At 37.3% G+C, this 16,252-nt stretch overlaps 1 protein-coding gene across 1 annotated transcript in view; it reads right to left on the bottom strand.

The window, feature by feature from the left end:
* Positions 1–16,252, bottom strand: part of LOC140233050 (uncharacterized) — a 48,587-nt gene that overhangs the window by 5,519 nt on the left and 26,816 nt on the right. The window contains exons 3-5 of the mRNA XM_072313160.1: positions 8,369–8,455; positions 7,642–7,790; positions 3,292–3,361 (exon numbers count right to left, since the gene is read on the bottom strand). Coding sequence (XP_072169261.1) covers positions 3,292–3,361; positions 7,642–7,790; positions 8,369–8,455 — 306 coding nt within the window. The remainder of the gene's footprint in view (positions 1–3,291; positions 3,362–7,641; positions 7,791–8,368; positions 8,456–16,252) is intronic.

The following is a 16,252-nucleotide window of genomic DNA, read 5'->3' as shown; positions in this document are numbered from 1 at the left end:
ACGGCCAGCGCATGCGCACACAAACATCTTATCCGTTCATGGATTTGAAATTTGTTCGCATGTGATGTGTGCGTATGCGCTGGCCGTAGTAATCAGTGTATGTAGCTCTCCCAAGGTCCTCTCGACAGAGTCACATTCAGTCATCAATTCGAACAGAAAGGGACTATTGGCAGAACCAAACGTTGCCCGAAGCCTGTTTTCAAGACTTCAACTTAATTGGTAAGTCTTCAAATTGAAGAATTTTTTGGATTTTAAGTTGATATTTGCCCGCGATACTAAATCTGTTATGATCCTGAATGCTACAATGTGAAGCCCCATTACGCTATGCGTATGGGGCTGCTGGTCGCTAAGCGTATGGGGCTGCTGGTCACAGTTAATTGCATGATTACTAAGAAATGAGAGCACTTTGGGGTGAGTAAGTCTCACAGTGTTAGTTATATGAAAGGTACTTTAACCTGAAACACGGAAATTCAGGGAAACTTTTGAGGTACCAAAACTTTTCATCGTCACCGTTACCGTCATGACTATCATGTGTATACATTTTTTTTTTTTTTCGGGGGGGTGGGGGTGGCAATTGACAAAGAAAAGTAATTTATGGCTAGTTTATCTACAATGTAACTCATTGTGTCAAATATGAAAACAAATTTAATTCAATTTAGCAGAAATACAGCAAATATTCTTGACATGAATACATTTCACACATTACTATGAATCACATAATTCTATGAATTAAAGGTCATATGTTTTGTTATTACAAGCCATAAAGAAGCCTATCTCTTTTCCACATTCATAAAAGATGTCATTATAAATGGGGATTATCACTCTTTATGTTTATTACTCTGAAAGAGTGAATTTGACGTCATCCATGTCTGATCCTAACATCTGGAACACTCGTCCAGACTGAATGAAATGCTGGAAAACACAATAATTCTGTCTCCTCAGCAAATTTTGATGAATTTAATTTAGGTTTGGCTTAGTGTGCTCAGTGGTTCAGATGAGTGAACATTGTGGTGAGTGAGAAGGAGTATGAGGTGACTCGTCACAGGCTGTCGACCTTCCTTCTAGTCAGGAGTGAATCACAAGCTTGCCTGGAGGCCAGTCTAATACCTCAATGGCAACGCTCCATAGAAATGTTTGTCATCTGCAGATGGAGGCTTACATCCCAACAATCATCTATCCATGTTCTAACCCTATTCATTCTTTCCAAGTACATGTAGCCTACTGATGCATAGTTACAGATACACAAAATAATCCACCACTAGGTATTATCCCAATGTTGACAAAAATTGATCTCAAAACTGCCAACCTCCAGAAATCCACATATTTTCTGGATGAACCCAGGGGAAAGCTATTTCAGATTTAGTTTCAATTTGCCCCAAGAATAGTCACAGACTGTGTAAGGACTAAGGAGGGAACAAATTGTACATATTCCTGAGCAAAGATGAGAAAAAGAGATTTAATTCCCATAGTCCCATCAGGTTGCTAAAACAGAGTTTCTTCCTGCCTGGAGCAATAGCATCCGATAGGATGTGATTTCAGAGCTCAGTGACTTGTACTCAAGCACAGAGAGTGGTTAGGGGTGAATTATGTCGCCCAAAATAGCAACCGGGGTGATTTCCTTGTGGTCTCTGTGAAAGGTACCTCTAAGGGGTGAACGGATTCCTGCCCAGATATAATCATTTGTGTTCATATTCTCCCAGTTATCTAAATACATAGGATGAACATCCTATAAGTAATGACAAATTATGTTTTTCTTGGACATGGTGGTGATGTTGATAATTTGAGAGGTGTGTGAACCCAAAGACTATACACTTAAAGCAATTTGCAGGGTTAGGTAAGAGAACTTGAAACAAAATCATCACGGATTTCACAGACAGCAAGCTAGAAATTGTTCATGGAATAAACTTAATGAAATTGTCTACTACATCTAAGCAATGACAATGAATACATCAATTCATGCTGACCAAATAGAGTAATTTTCAAAATGGGGAGGGGGGGGGGTTGTGTATGGAGAAACTATAAAGGGGGATAAGCAGCAAGTCAGTTAAGAGGTATGAAATATTGTGGGGACTACTAAGGTACAGGAGTAAATGTCTTAAAGACATCAGAAGACTTATTGAGGTACAGGTGTATGTCTTTAAAACATCAGGGGACAAACAGTGCCATGGTGTGAGTCACAGGTTATTGGCAAGACTGAGATCCTGTTTGCTTCCCTCTTGGATATAACGTGACCACACTGTGACAGGTTGCTCGACGCTAAACTTTAATAGGAGCCCTTCTCAGACAGCAGGGAGTGAATTCCTGGCAAGATTTATAATTTCTCACTTACGTTATTCAGACAGAATAAAGCAGACCACCTTACAAAGAGGAGCTAGAAAGAGCCACACGTATGGACAGTAGGTGGCCTGGGCAGCTTATCGTTCAATATCATCACCACTAAATAAGTGTATTTGTCAAGTGGCACATTTACATGACTACGGCTCTGTTTTATCAAATGATAAAATTTATTATAAATTTCCTATAGACTTACAGTTGAAATCAACTATATAATCAATTGTAACTCTTCATAAAACAGGGCCCAATTGGTATAATATATATATAAAATGAATTCAAATCATCTCTCAATTCAACAATCTATTTTCTATGTTTACCAGCCTATAATAGTGTATCAGGAGTAGATGGTTTTCAGGTGTGTGGATTGGAAAGAGGTTGGAGGAAGTTGCTGTCTATGGAAAGGCAGGAGAATGAAAATGAGATTGACATTGAGTAGAGCCAACATTTCAGGAGCTCAAACCATGTAAGAGGACAGGAAATAAGACTACACTATATGTCTGAATATTGATTACCAATAGGTGCTTAATCCAGATCTATGGAGCTTTGGATGAGCGGAAAATGCTGATAGCTAGGGTCAAGTTGACCTTTACACAAGAATGATTTCATTTGAAGAGGACAACATGAACAAAGAAAGAAGATAAACAGAAGAGATAAGCCAAAGTGTAGAAGAGACTGTACCTACCCACAACAGCTGACAAATAGTGGCTAATGGCATGATCAATTCAAATGGTTTAAAATGGGATATTAGTAGGAAATAAACCATGAACATAAAGCAAAAGGGTGTAGTCTAGTGGAAAGTGAAAAGGTCAATGTAAAGAGGATTAGCAGAGAAAGGATGGTTACAGGATGAAAGACATGAGATGGTAAAAAGACTGAGTAAGAAGAAAGGGGGTGGGACACACAAAAGATACAGTCAGACTGATGTCAAGTGTGATGCTATAAGCTACTGGTACCCACCCGACTTTCTTCAAGACTATCATGAGGTCCCGGCGGGTCGTTAAGGCACAGGAACTCCCTGACTGGACCACTGTAACATAAGACATACAACACAAATGTCAACCATGATGTATACAGATTGATTCACTAGACATTCTGAAGAATGTAGGCTACCTACACTGTACGTGAGGTCACACAAACCTAACAGATACATCACATGACTGGATAGGTGCTAGCCTACAGTAAAGGATTCTTGTTATATTCAGAGGGGATATTATAAGATATAAACGCTATGACAGAACTACACGTGAGTGGCATACCTGTGAGTACTGTGATTGATTGTTATTACAAACCATGAAGTACAAAATAAAGTGCTCAACTATTGTCTTTTACTGTACGAGCTGAAATTTTCGCGTACAGATATTTTCGCGAATTGGTACTTCGAGGACATTTTCGCGTGTTGTTAATTTCGCGGTTGCGAGGGTCTAACTGAACTTAGTTATTTGCGCATTGTTATTTTCGCGATTCAAAGGCGATTCGCGAAATTCGCGAAAATAAAACCACCACGAAAATTTCAGCTCGTACAGTATTTCAGCACTGAATCATGGTTTCAAGGAACTTCACATTCACATGACATTTTGAAATCTTAATAAACAGCAATCTACCACAAAAAAAAAGATAAAAAAATCATCTTATACACATAAGACAGGACATATTAGTATACTTGTATATAGGATACCCAGGAAGACAAAAGGGAAATTAGTGGAAATTTAAACACAACTGGGTTTTGTAGTTGATTTGGGGTTTTTGTTTTGAATGATTTTTTTCTTGTTACAGTTCCACATCTGTGAGTTAACTGATCATGTGAACTGATAAGGGACTTTTAGGGGGATTTTTTTTCAGGATCAAATTCAACTCAGGAGCAAAAAGGTGAATGTTAAAGACCTTTCAATCCTTCACTCCATACAGTGATACTGTGAACAGGTAGGCCTATATGTCATCTGTAGTATTTACTTTATATTCAGTGTAAGAGCTCCTTTAAGGCAGATAATGAAAGCCTAGATTATATTATCCACACACTGTATAAAAGCTTACTGCTGTGAAGGTTTCACTGGTTGATTCTCCAATGCACACCAATGCAAGGATTTCTCCAGTCAATGCACACAGATACACACAGACCACACATTTTGTAGTTTGCATCATTCCACTCCCATTACTGCCAATAAACTTATCATAATAACTTGTCCCAGGCCAACCAGAGGAAAGAAAGAGAAAGATAGCAGGATGTGATTTCTGTTTTTTGTGCCCTGGATAATAACGACTTCTCCATGGTTTAAAGTTTAGCTACGCCAATCCAATTTTGAAAATGGTATGAACATACCATATTGCCTTCATCCAAACAGTATGTCAAGAAAGAATACCATAGTCAGCCCTGAAAGCAGTTTGGGCAAATTTACTCACATGCTCCCCCACTGAATGCTTCCAAGTTTTAGAGATGTGAAGCCAAAAGATTACATCATGGCTTACACGGCGGAGAACTGAACTTTGTCATCAACACTGATCATGACTGGAAAGTCAACATATTAACACAACTTTAACTTCCTGGGAAGAATAGCATTTAACTCTAATCACTAAAACCTTGACTACATAATCATTATGTACGTTAGTTTGTTATAAAAATTACATGTAACATGAAAAAGGAAAATGTTTGAGTCATGGTCTCCTTCTTTGTTTCCACCATGATATCCTGAAATCCTCTTCCCCCAGACAGGGGATACATCCTAGGTCTGGCTCTAAATCAGGTCTGATCCCTTAGACTTCACTCTTTCTCTGCTTCTTACCAAATTTGGATGAAAGCTGAAACCCACTCCCAATTCTCTCTCTCACATGCTTGACATTCTGATCTCTTTATAAAAAAAAGGAAAAATGTAATAGAAATGAAACAATATCTACATCATGTACTCTTTATTTTTGCCTCACTCAAAGAATCATCAAATGAAAACTAAAACTGAAAATATCTTGTCCTAAACATGACTCTCCTGTAAGGTTCCTTGATGTACTTAAAGATAATATAAAGTTTTGGTATTACCTCAAAAGTTTCCCTGAATTTCCTTGTCTTAGTTTGTGTTTCAGGTTAAAGTACCTTTCATATAACTAACACTGTGAGACTTACTCGCCCCAAAGTGCTCTCATGTCTTAGTAATCATGCAATAATGGTTTCGTACCAGAGCCGCCGCCGTACGGCGGCGAGGTAGTACACGTATTGTACGAAACCATTATTGCATGATAACTGCGACCAGCAGCGTGCAGCCACATACGCATACTGAGTAGCTAACTGCGACCAGCAGCCCCATACGCATAGCTAAATGGGGCTTCGCATTGTAGCTAACAGGATCATGACAGATTTAGTATCGCGGGTAAATATCAACTTAAAATCCAAAAATTTCTTCAATTTGAAGACTTACCAGTTAAGTTGAAGTATTGAAAACAGGCTTCGGGCAATGTTGGGTTTTGCCAATAGTCCCTTTCTGTTCGAATTGATGACTGAATGTGACTCGGTCGAGAGGACCTTGGGAGAGCTACACTGAATTGACGGCCAGCGCATGCGCACACAAACATTTTATCCGTTCGTGGATTTGAAATTTGTTCGCATGTGATGTGTGCGTATGCGCTGGCCGTAGTAATCAGTGTATGTAGCTCTCCCAAGGTCCTCTCGACAGAGTCACATTCAGTCATCAATTCGAACAGAAAGGGACTATTGGCAGAACCAAACGTTGCCCGAAGCCTGTTTTCAAGACTTCAACTTAATTGGTAAGTCTTCAAATTGAAGAATTTTTTGGATTTTAAGTTGATATTTACCCGCGATACTAAATGTGTCATGATCCTGAATGCTACAATGCGAAGCCCCATTACGCTATGCGAGTGGGGCTGCTGGTCGCAGTTAATTGCGTGATTACTAAGAAATGAGAGCACTTTGGGGCGAGTAAGTCTCACAGTGTTAGTTATATGAAAGGTACTTTAACCTGAAACACGGAAATTCAGGGAAACTTTTGAGGTACCAAAACTTTTTATTATCTTTAAAATCCATGGCATTTCATTAGGCAAGGAAAGCAAATGTTGTGTGTCCTCAAATCCTTTATTTTACTTGCTTGTTTATCTTTTGCAAAACTAAACACAAAAATACATTGATATGAATGAATTGCCAGTATTAGCATGTAGTTAGCAGATTGGGTTTCACTTGAAGTATGGAAAACCTTCATCTTCCTCTACTGATAAGCTCTGGTATTAAAGGGAAGATATACTATGAAATATTCCTGGTATTTCATCCTTCTGGTTCCACAAAAATCTTTTTTTCTCTCTCTTCACACTTGAGAGATCCCATCCCTCATCAAAGCAAGATTTGAATGGCTAAGAAGCTCACTCACATTCCAGAGACGGTACCCAAGATCTACTCCCTGAATTAAGTACTTCCAACAACTTCTCTCTCAGGTTTGAAAAAAGGAAGTTGAGTTTATGAGAGCAAAATTGTAGATCAGTCAAAGTCTGTTTCTTTTCCTCTGTAAAAGTACTTTTAACAGTCAAGGATTCATGTTCAAGATTAGGATTTACAAAGGCTTATCAAATCAACAGCAAAAAATCAGGAACTTCCTCTAGTTTTCTTACACTATTTTATGACAGAAGAAGGTTGGTGAAAGGAAACATTTATCAATCAGAGTGAAGTTGTCTCCAGTTACAAAAAAAAAAAACCCAAACAAACAAAAAACATACACGCACAAAAAGTCTGGAGAGAGCTCATCTTCACAACACAAACATCAGGGTTCTAAATTCATATCATAAATTGGCAAAAAATCCTTAATTAACAAAAAGAAAGTGAAAGTTTGAGGAGATTTATCATGATGTAAAATGTGGAAAACAAAAAGGGATCCCCAGTAAGTATATAGAGTTTATACTGGTCTGTGCTAGTGAGCCTTTCAAATTCAATTTTAATCCATGAAAATCAGGGATTACCACACATATTTTGTCTAATACATGAATATTTTTAGAATCACATTAGTGTTCAGAACATGGAGCTAGGCAGAATTTCAAATCTGGGACAACATATTTTAAAACACTGTTGCTTTTTTTTTTTCTCACGTGAGTCAGACTGTAGTCATGATTTATCACACTGAAATCAGCTAATCTAATGAGAGCATGCTTCATAATCTACTTGGCCTTTACCTTCAGCAGCTCTATTTTGTCACTTCTACTCCCATGCCACGTCCCTAACATGAATCTTCTACTGTTGAATTTCCTTAGTTCACTAGATGAATACTTCTAGATAGAGTATTGAAGCAAAGAAACTGATGGGGCAGAGAGAGTGGTCAAGTGTACCTGGTGCGGACATCTTTGTGACCTGTGATGTTGTTAAGGAATGCCTGGAGACCAAGGGTGCGATCCTCTAAGAAGATGGGGTCAAAGTTATTACCAAACCATCTCTTGGGGGGTAGAGAGAGCCGGAATCCAGGGAAGAGGATTTTTAGCTGGATAAAAGAGAAAAATAAAGTGGTCAACTGTGAGAATGCCTGATGTGAGGCCACAGTGCAATGACACACTATCTTCAACACAGGAGGTCATGTATTAAGCATGTTTCCACTCTGGAATTTTGGCAGACAAATTTAAGCTATGCATAACCTCTAAAGCTCTGAGATGGATTACAGATTTAAACTGTTCAACTTGGAAATGGAGATTCAACTTCTATTTGAGGAAATGCATCCAACTTTGGCAAGATATGAAATTTGGCTTGGCTCATCATCTGCAATATAGATATTATTACTATTTTTTTTTAATAAAGAATGAATATAATGTCTTGCACTATGACCATGCTTACTGCTTTAACCAAATCACAAAAATGTTTTCCCCTAAAGTAGCAGTGAAATAAGTAAAAAACTAACTTTTTGTACAAACTTTACCTTGCAACTGATTGACATATTGACCTACATCGACGTAAATAAGCACTGAATTGATTCAGTGCTTATTTACGTCGATGTAGCGCAATTTGTCAATCAGTTGCAATGAAAACATCTCGACGGAAGAATTTCATAGCTTTAAAGAACATTACCTTGCTGTTCAATCGAGTAAAATCTGTATATCGACGGAATATGAAGTAGCCCTCATTTGGTGACTTTTTGACATTGAGTTTGAAGACCTGTCAAGACAAAGGGTAAAAACAGCATATCAGCTTCATGTACATTTGTAGTACTTGTTAAGTATAGAAGTGACATGTGACTTCTCATGAATATAATAACATTCAGAGAGGTGACTGTCATGCAAAACAATGTTTGAGATATGCTGCAGTGTGGTTCATCTCTGGGCTAAGATGTAGAAAGCATATTTACTGGACCTAATGAACAATAGTGTGCATAGATTCACATTGGAGGTAAAACTGGGGAAAGAAAAGGAACAGGGAGGAAGACAGAATTCAAAACAAATCAATTCAAAGAGTGTTACAATTTCCATGTTACTAAAAGCTATTACCTTTCTATGCACTGCACACTGAAGCACAGACAATCTCATGGGACACTCATTATTCCAGTACTAACTTACAAAGAAAATATGGTGCCATCAACCTAGTGGGTGTAACGGGAATACATCAAAAGTTACATAAAGATACAGTCAAGTGTAAGAAAGCATCTCCTGAAATCTATCGCTACATCAAATTTTATCAAGATTTCATGAAATCAAGATTACGTGGAACATTTCCCTCAAGAGTTATGTGTTTTAATCAAACTTTACCTTATGAAGCAATGGACAAACATATATTTATACATATTTAGGTTGTAGTTGTTATTTTTTCTGTTTTATTTGTTTTATTGTCTCTCCTCTTTTTCTTCAAAATATTTACCAGACAAAATTGAAATGAATTCAACAAGTTTTGTTACCATATAGCACCTTTTTTTCCCCCTCTATGTTCAGATACAAGAAACTGCACTTTTGACATCCCCACACATTCAACGATTCCTTGCGTGATAAATCAGTATTTAGATTCAAATGCTGCAATGGCTTTCTTGTGTTCTAAACTGTTGAACCAACTTTTATGTTAGTGGATGTCTTTTTAAATCTTTGGAAAGATTCACACCAAGACCCTCCACTGAAGCCTGCCATAAGTTAACAGGTCTCTCCATCAAATAGTGATCTGAAGATGTGAAACTCAGGATTATCACAGGGGTGTAAGTTCAACCAGGATGGTGTTAAATCTACATTTCATCCTTGAAATAGTTCTATTCTTAGAATAATTTGTTGTGTCCCACGCTCAAACTGTAGATCATGTTATTTGCAATGCTGTACATCATTCTTAGAACATCCCATTAAACCCTACATCCCACTCAGCAACGCCTACAATCTCATAGATGAGAGAGGAATCCATGTACACAGCCCATGAAGTAATGATACACTCTAGCACTAAACAGTGATTCCTGACATACATGTATCTCTGTTGAGACTTGTACCAGCCCACTGTATCAGCTCTATCACCATCTTCCTGGTTTAGTGCCTGTGACTGGATATGGCTGAGATGAATAGAATCTCATAAAAGATCCCCCATGGTGGGAGATGAGGCAACTTACAGGGCAATCTAAAGAAGCCAATGATCATGTGTGAAAGTGACCTGCATCAACTTTAATCTTTCTTCTACTAGCATGAAAAAATGAAGCAAAAATTCTGACAAAATAAACACTCATCATACTTGACACAGATTACAATATTAACTAATTTTCAATGGATGAAATCTCACACATTCAACTCATAAACTAAGTTCAATGGATGTGTTACTGACTGCACTGGGAGGGATGAGGATCAACTACATTATCCCCATCCCCTCCCCCCCCCCCCCCCCCACACACACAAACAAACACACCCACACACAGACACACACACACGCACAGATGAAATCAAATCCAGTGACTGTTACAAGGTTCACTGATATGAAATTATCATTCATTTAACACTTGACCTGGAGTCAATATGCAAACAAATTGAAACAACTTGTATTTCAATGGCACATTTCTTAGCAAACTGCATGTTCAAATTAAGGGTAAGTACTCTTGAACTTGAAGACACATGCTGAGCCATTTGGCCATATATATCAGTCTAGAAAACCGGATGTGCCTAAAAAAAAAAAGTTTGACCCTTGTCATATAATATCTCACCACAAGCCTTTTGCACTGTTAACTTAGTCCTTCATCATTGAAGCCCCTGTTTCCTTCACTGAACTTTTCATCTAGGACAACAAGCTGTACAAAGAGCAATCCAGCCAAACCACTCATTTCCTTTTTCCTTCTCTAGTAGATTTATGCTACTGATAGGATTCACTAACTACATCCTTTAACATTAAGTGTGCACTGACTCAGGAAAATGGTTGACTCAATCCCTTCTGGATTAAATAAAAAAAAAAATACATAGAAAAGCCTGATTAGTGAAAGAAAACAAAAACAAAAGCAAAGAGCATGCAAAAATGATGTTGAAGTTATTCATCAGAGTATGACAAAGCATGTACAACAAAATAGACTGGTGCATTTTGTCAGTGTATTCACTCATGATACCAGTTGATGATAAATCTTGACTTCCTTTCTCTTTTGAAGAATGGATCACAATAGACATCATACTACACTACGAAGTATTTAGTCTGTCAGTGGTATGTTTGCCTCAATGCGACTTTGTTCAATCAGGCCAAAAAAAAAAAAATTGTTGCATTGGCGTAACATGAGATTTTCAAATAGGGTCGGTCGGGCGGATTTTTTTTTTTTTTTTTTTTTTTTTGCTACCTGCATTTTACGTGTAAAACTCGTGCTCAGCTCAGTAAACAGTTACAACTGCTGCACCGAATGTGCTGTGTTCATCTATTCTACAAATCATTTATGAGGCCGATATTACTGGAATTATACCCCTTCACAGAATTTAAAGATGTTGAAATCCCTATCCTGAATGTTTTCACTTCATATTTTACTATTTTGACTTAGATAAGATAGATGCAAATTGACCCATATGTACGATCTTTTCATCGCACACGGCGATCTCCATTACAGTCCCACATATACAGATTCGTGTAAGTTCTCCACACAAGAAACCTATGGCAAAACTGTGCACAATACATCGCAGTCTGAATGCTACGTATACACTGAATAAATCTTGTTAGAGTACGTGTCCGTGTTGGAAACAGATGACGTACTGATCAAGGAAGGCTTATGCGAGGCGCTAGATCTCTCCCTCGTACATCCGATATCCCCAGAGCCGTTTCCACTTCCGGGTTTGTGCGATCGCGATCGCAATCAACAAGATATTTGATATCGATAGCAAAAAAAATAATAAAAAAACATGGGGTCGGCGGAATTTTTAGGGTCGGGCGGGTTACGCCAATGCAACAATTTTTTTTTTTTGGCCTCATGTATCTGGCATGACTAGTCAAATAAGTGACACTGGTAATGATAAAACATCCTTTCTGGTAAGCAGCAAATACTGAATGATGTGTAACTCATGACATCACAGCCATAGATTCCTTTCTTTCTGAGGTGAAGTGCATTAATCTCAGATGTGGAAAACACACCATGACCTCTAAATTCTTATAAATCAGAAACTGAGCTTAAGACTTATATGATGTGATGTTTCACCGATTACACACACACAAAAAAAATACTAATCTATATCAGTTTACACCTTGACATGTTTTGAACATATATTATTTCACTTTTTATATCATTCAGGTTTGGATTTTTTCTCACCTCTGAATGAAATCATTAGGTGAAATATAAACACTGATATCATTCATTTTGCTCAGTTTAATCCACTCATTTCTAATTATTCTTGGATAGCTTGCACTACAGATTTCCTAATAACTGATACTAATCTTTACAAATTTTCTACCACTATACAAATGTATTATGGTCTGTATTTTGTCTCTCCATATCTTCAAAGTTTGATGAGTAAAATCTAGTTTGAATTTACTTACTATATAGTATACTTTTACAATATTATCTAACATGTAATTGAGGATGTTAAAGGGACTGTACAATACTGGTTGAAGTGGGGATTCATGTTTTGAATATTCCTAAGTGAGATAATGAGAAACCTCTTATGAAATATGAAAGAGCATGTAATTTTAAGAAGGATTCAACATTTATTTGATGAAAATTGGTTTTCAAATGGCTGAAATATCCAAAAAAGTGATGATAATAAAAAAAGGCGACAGGCCATGCCTTTTATTAGGATCTCTTTGTTTCACCTTGTTTTTGGATATCTCAGCCATTTCAAAACCAATTTTCATCAAATAGACTTTTGATACCCCTTCGAATTGCATGCTCTTAGATATCTCATAGAGTGGTTTCTGAATATCTCGCAAAATGTTAAAAGCTAAATCCTCACCTCGACCAGAACTGTACACACCCTTGAAATGTATTTCAACAAACTTTTAATGGGAAGTGTAAAACTGGATATACATGTCCTATATGAAAATGATTTTGAAGAGTAGAAGTAGGTAATGAGTGAACCACACTTTGGCCCGAATTCACGAAGGTGGTACAAATAAAACCATGGTTTAAACCATGGACAAAAACCATGGAGCGCCAAGTGTCGCACGGAATATTTCGTTACGAAATTGGTCATTTCGTCGACAAAATGACCGTTTCGTTAACGAAATTATCATTTCGTGGACAATAATGTTCGTTTAGTTACAAAATAATCATTTCATCAACGAAATGACTGATTTCGTAACGAAATATTCCATGGGACACTTGGCGCTCCATAGTTTTTGTCCATGGTTTAAACCGTGGTTTCATTTGTACCACCTTCGTGAATTCGGGCCATTGAGTTGTACAATATAAACATGTCTCAAGCTGTCTATGCCTTGGTCATTATGTGAAATATTCCCAGGCTAGAAGCTGGTATCAACAAACAGAAACTCTTTCACTTTCACTTTCACAAAATATAATATGACATGCATGATATCATATCACATGCATGATTTCCACTTATCTCATATTCTGAAAGTATAAAGGGACTGTACAGTACTGGTTGAGGTGGGGATTCATGTTTTGAACATTGCTAAGTGAGATAATGAGAAACCTCCTATGAAATATGAAAGAGCATGTAACTTTAAGAAGGATTCAACGTTTATTTGATGAAAATTGGTTTTCAAATGGCCGAGATATCAAAAAATAGGTGATAATAATAAAAGGCGGCAGGCCACACCTTTTATTGGGATCTCTTTGTTTCACCTTGTTTTTGGATATCTCAGCCATTTCAAAACCGATTTTCATCAAATAAACTTTTGATACCCCTTAGAAATGCATGCTCTTTGACATCTCATAGGTGGTTTCTGAATATCTCGCAAAATGTTAAAAGCTAAATCCTCGCCTCGACCAGAACTGTACACACCCTTTAATACAATTTTGTCTTTCCATGGAGTACAAAAACTCTTTATTTTGATTCCTGCCTTGATTTAAAAAATTGATCGATGCCATAAAACAATGACAAAGTTGATGCACTAGTCTATGCAGTTTCAACACAGAAAGGGTATACTGTATATACACTGTACACCCTATTTTTTTTAGTGTCCTACCCACTGGATACTTATTAGAAAATACTGGCATCCCACAGAGTCTCCAACAGGCATGGTCTTAGGAGTGAAGATATTATGATCGTACTAAAAGACAGGTTGGGGTGAGGTCACAAGAGGTCAAAGTCAGAAAGACACACAAGAGAGATCAAGGCAGACGTCCCCTGCATTCCATGACAAAGAAGATCATTCAGTCTTTATGACCACCTGCTTTGTACTTTATGTGTGTAAACAATGAGTAACTCTGTTTTATTTTCTAGGGGCAGGGCATGTGTAATAGTGTGCTAAATGGGAGGTCAATAACACAGCCATGGATGGTAGAAGATCAATAGAAGATCTGTAGTCATACATGATATCACAGATTTGTGTTAGTTTTGTCACTTTGGAAAGACAAAGACAGGGACTGACTGTGACCTTACCGTTTCCTGTTGACAATTAAAAAAAAAAAAAGGTTCCAGGAAGTTACTGAGTGGTAATAATCAATCGAAACCTACAAAATAAGTAACAGAGAATATCAAGAGAGAGAGAGAGAGAGAGCTGTGGACAGATTGATGGAGAGACGAAAGAATAAGAATATATGAACAGATGAACAATAAATGTTATATGAATACTTTACTAGTTAATGAAATGAATAAAACATAACATCACAGATGGCAGACAGGAATGGGAGGCAGACTAATTATGAAGAAAATAGGAGGAAAAAACAAAATAATCTGCCAAGACAGATATACATCGTACAATTGCTGTATACAGTGTAGAGTGAGAAAAAGAGGGAAAGAAATCCTTAATAAATAGTAATAACACTCAGTCCTCCACCACATGACTCGGTGATCAATCTCTTATATGTCACTGAGCTGAACATTTCTCATCACACAAAACAGCTTCAAGATTACTTTACAGACAGACTTCTCTGAAACACATCTCACTGCAAACATTCCTGTACACAGTAGAGTCATTCTTACCACATGCAACATTTTTCAATGGTTACAGTGTATAAAGTGATAAAGCTTGTGAACGTCATTTGTGCTTAACAGTTTCACATACTTTGCTCTATGTCGCAAGGGGGCTACAATGCTTTGCATGTAAACAACAATATCAACCAGCTGATTTAAATGCATCAAAACTACTGGATGTGGTGTCATCCATACCAGCATACAAAACTTAAAGACCTCACAGACTGGTGAATTTGCATGCTGCCAAGTATAATTACAGCTGCAACAGGAAATGGCTGCTCAGTCAAAACAATGGAAGTGTATGAAGAGCAAGCACTGAACAGACCAGTGGAATAATGCCTAAGAGACGATTAGAACTGGCTCAAAGCAGTTTGGCTGAAATCTGTTTTCACCATTTGCTTGATGCACTTTGAAAAGTACTCAAAATATTTTTATACATTAAGTCAAACGAATCAAATGGTCTGCTTACAAAATGTGAGTGTGTATGTCAGTCTACTCCAAAGTCTTATAGCTATTAGAGCTCTTTTTGAGGACAAAATAGTTGCAACTCAATTGAAAATCAGTCTTTGTGTGTGTACTATCATACAATCATATATGAAGGAACATGATTTACTTGAAAATAACACATTGCCATCATTTTTTTCCTGAAGTTAATTTTACACTGAACAAACAAAACACCCTTGGACATCATTCTTTGCCTGGATATAACCCAACTTTCACTTGTGTTTTCTTGTACAGATGTAAAAGTGGATGTTGGAATATAACATCATCTCATTTTCACCAACTGTTAGAGGAAATTCATGCTGTTGGTTTTTTATGGGATCATTACTGCGGCCTACGTCCCTGGGAAAGACTTCAAGAGCTCCAAGTGGTTTCACAACAAACACAATGTGTCAAATTTTTGTAACATAATCATTTCTCTACAAAGTGATACCCAGTGTTGGGTGACACTTCCTTCTTCTCTTTCTTACATACAATAATATATACTGACCAACCATAGATATAGACCTACTGACCAACCACAGATATACGTATGTATACAGACCAACCATAGATATCTATAGGCCTACTGACCAAGCATAGATAAACTGACCAACCATACTGAACAACCATAGATATACTGAATAACATTAGATGTACTGACCAACCATAGAGGGAAAAACAAAACAAAACGAAACAAACAAATCCTTTCAATTCACATATGATGACAATTTGCCAATGAGCCATTTCTCACAAGGATCGATTCATCATCCTTGCTTCATTCTGAAGGAATATTGTATGATGATATCCCTGCAGCTTTACACAACCACATTATAACATCATCTTGAGGTATTTGTTTCACAAGGCCACTAAAAGACATTTTGTCCTAAATCTACCTAATCAAAATGCAATTATAGGTATTCATAATGAAGAGAGTCAAGTTGATATCACACTTTGCTGCACT

This window comes from Diadema setosum, chromosome 9 (genome assembly GCF_964275005.1).
Source record: "Diadema setosum chromosome 9, eeDiaSeto1, whole genome shotgun sequence".
NCBI classification, from domain to species: domain Eukaryota; kingdom Metazoa; phylum Echinodermata; class Echinoidea; order Diadematoida; family Diadematidae; genus Diadema; species Diadema setosum.
Note: the sequence above shows the minus strand (reverse complement) of the source record. Positions and strands in the feature narration are given on the sequence as shown.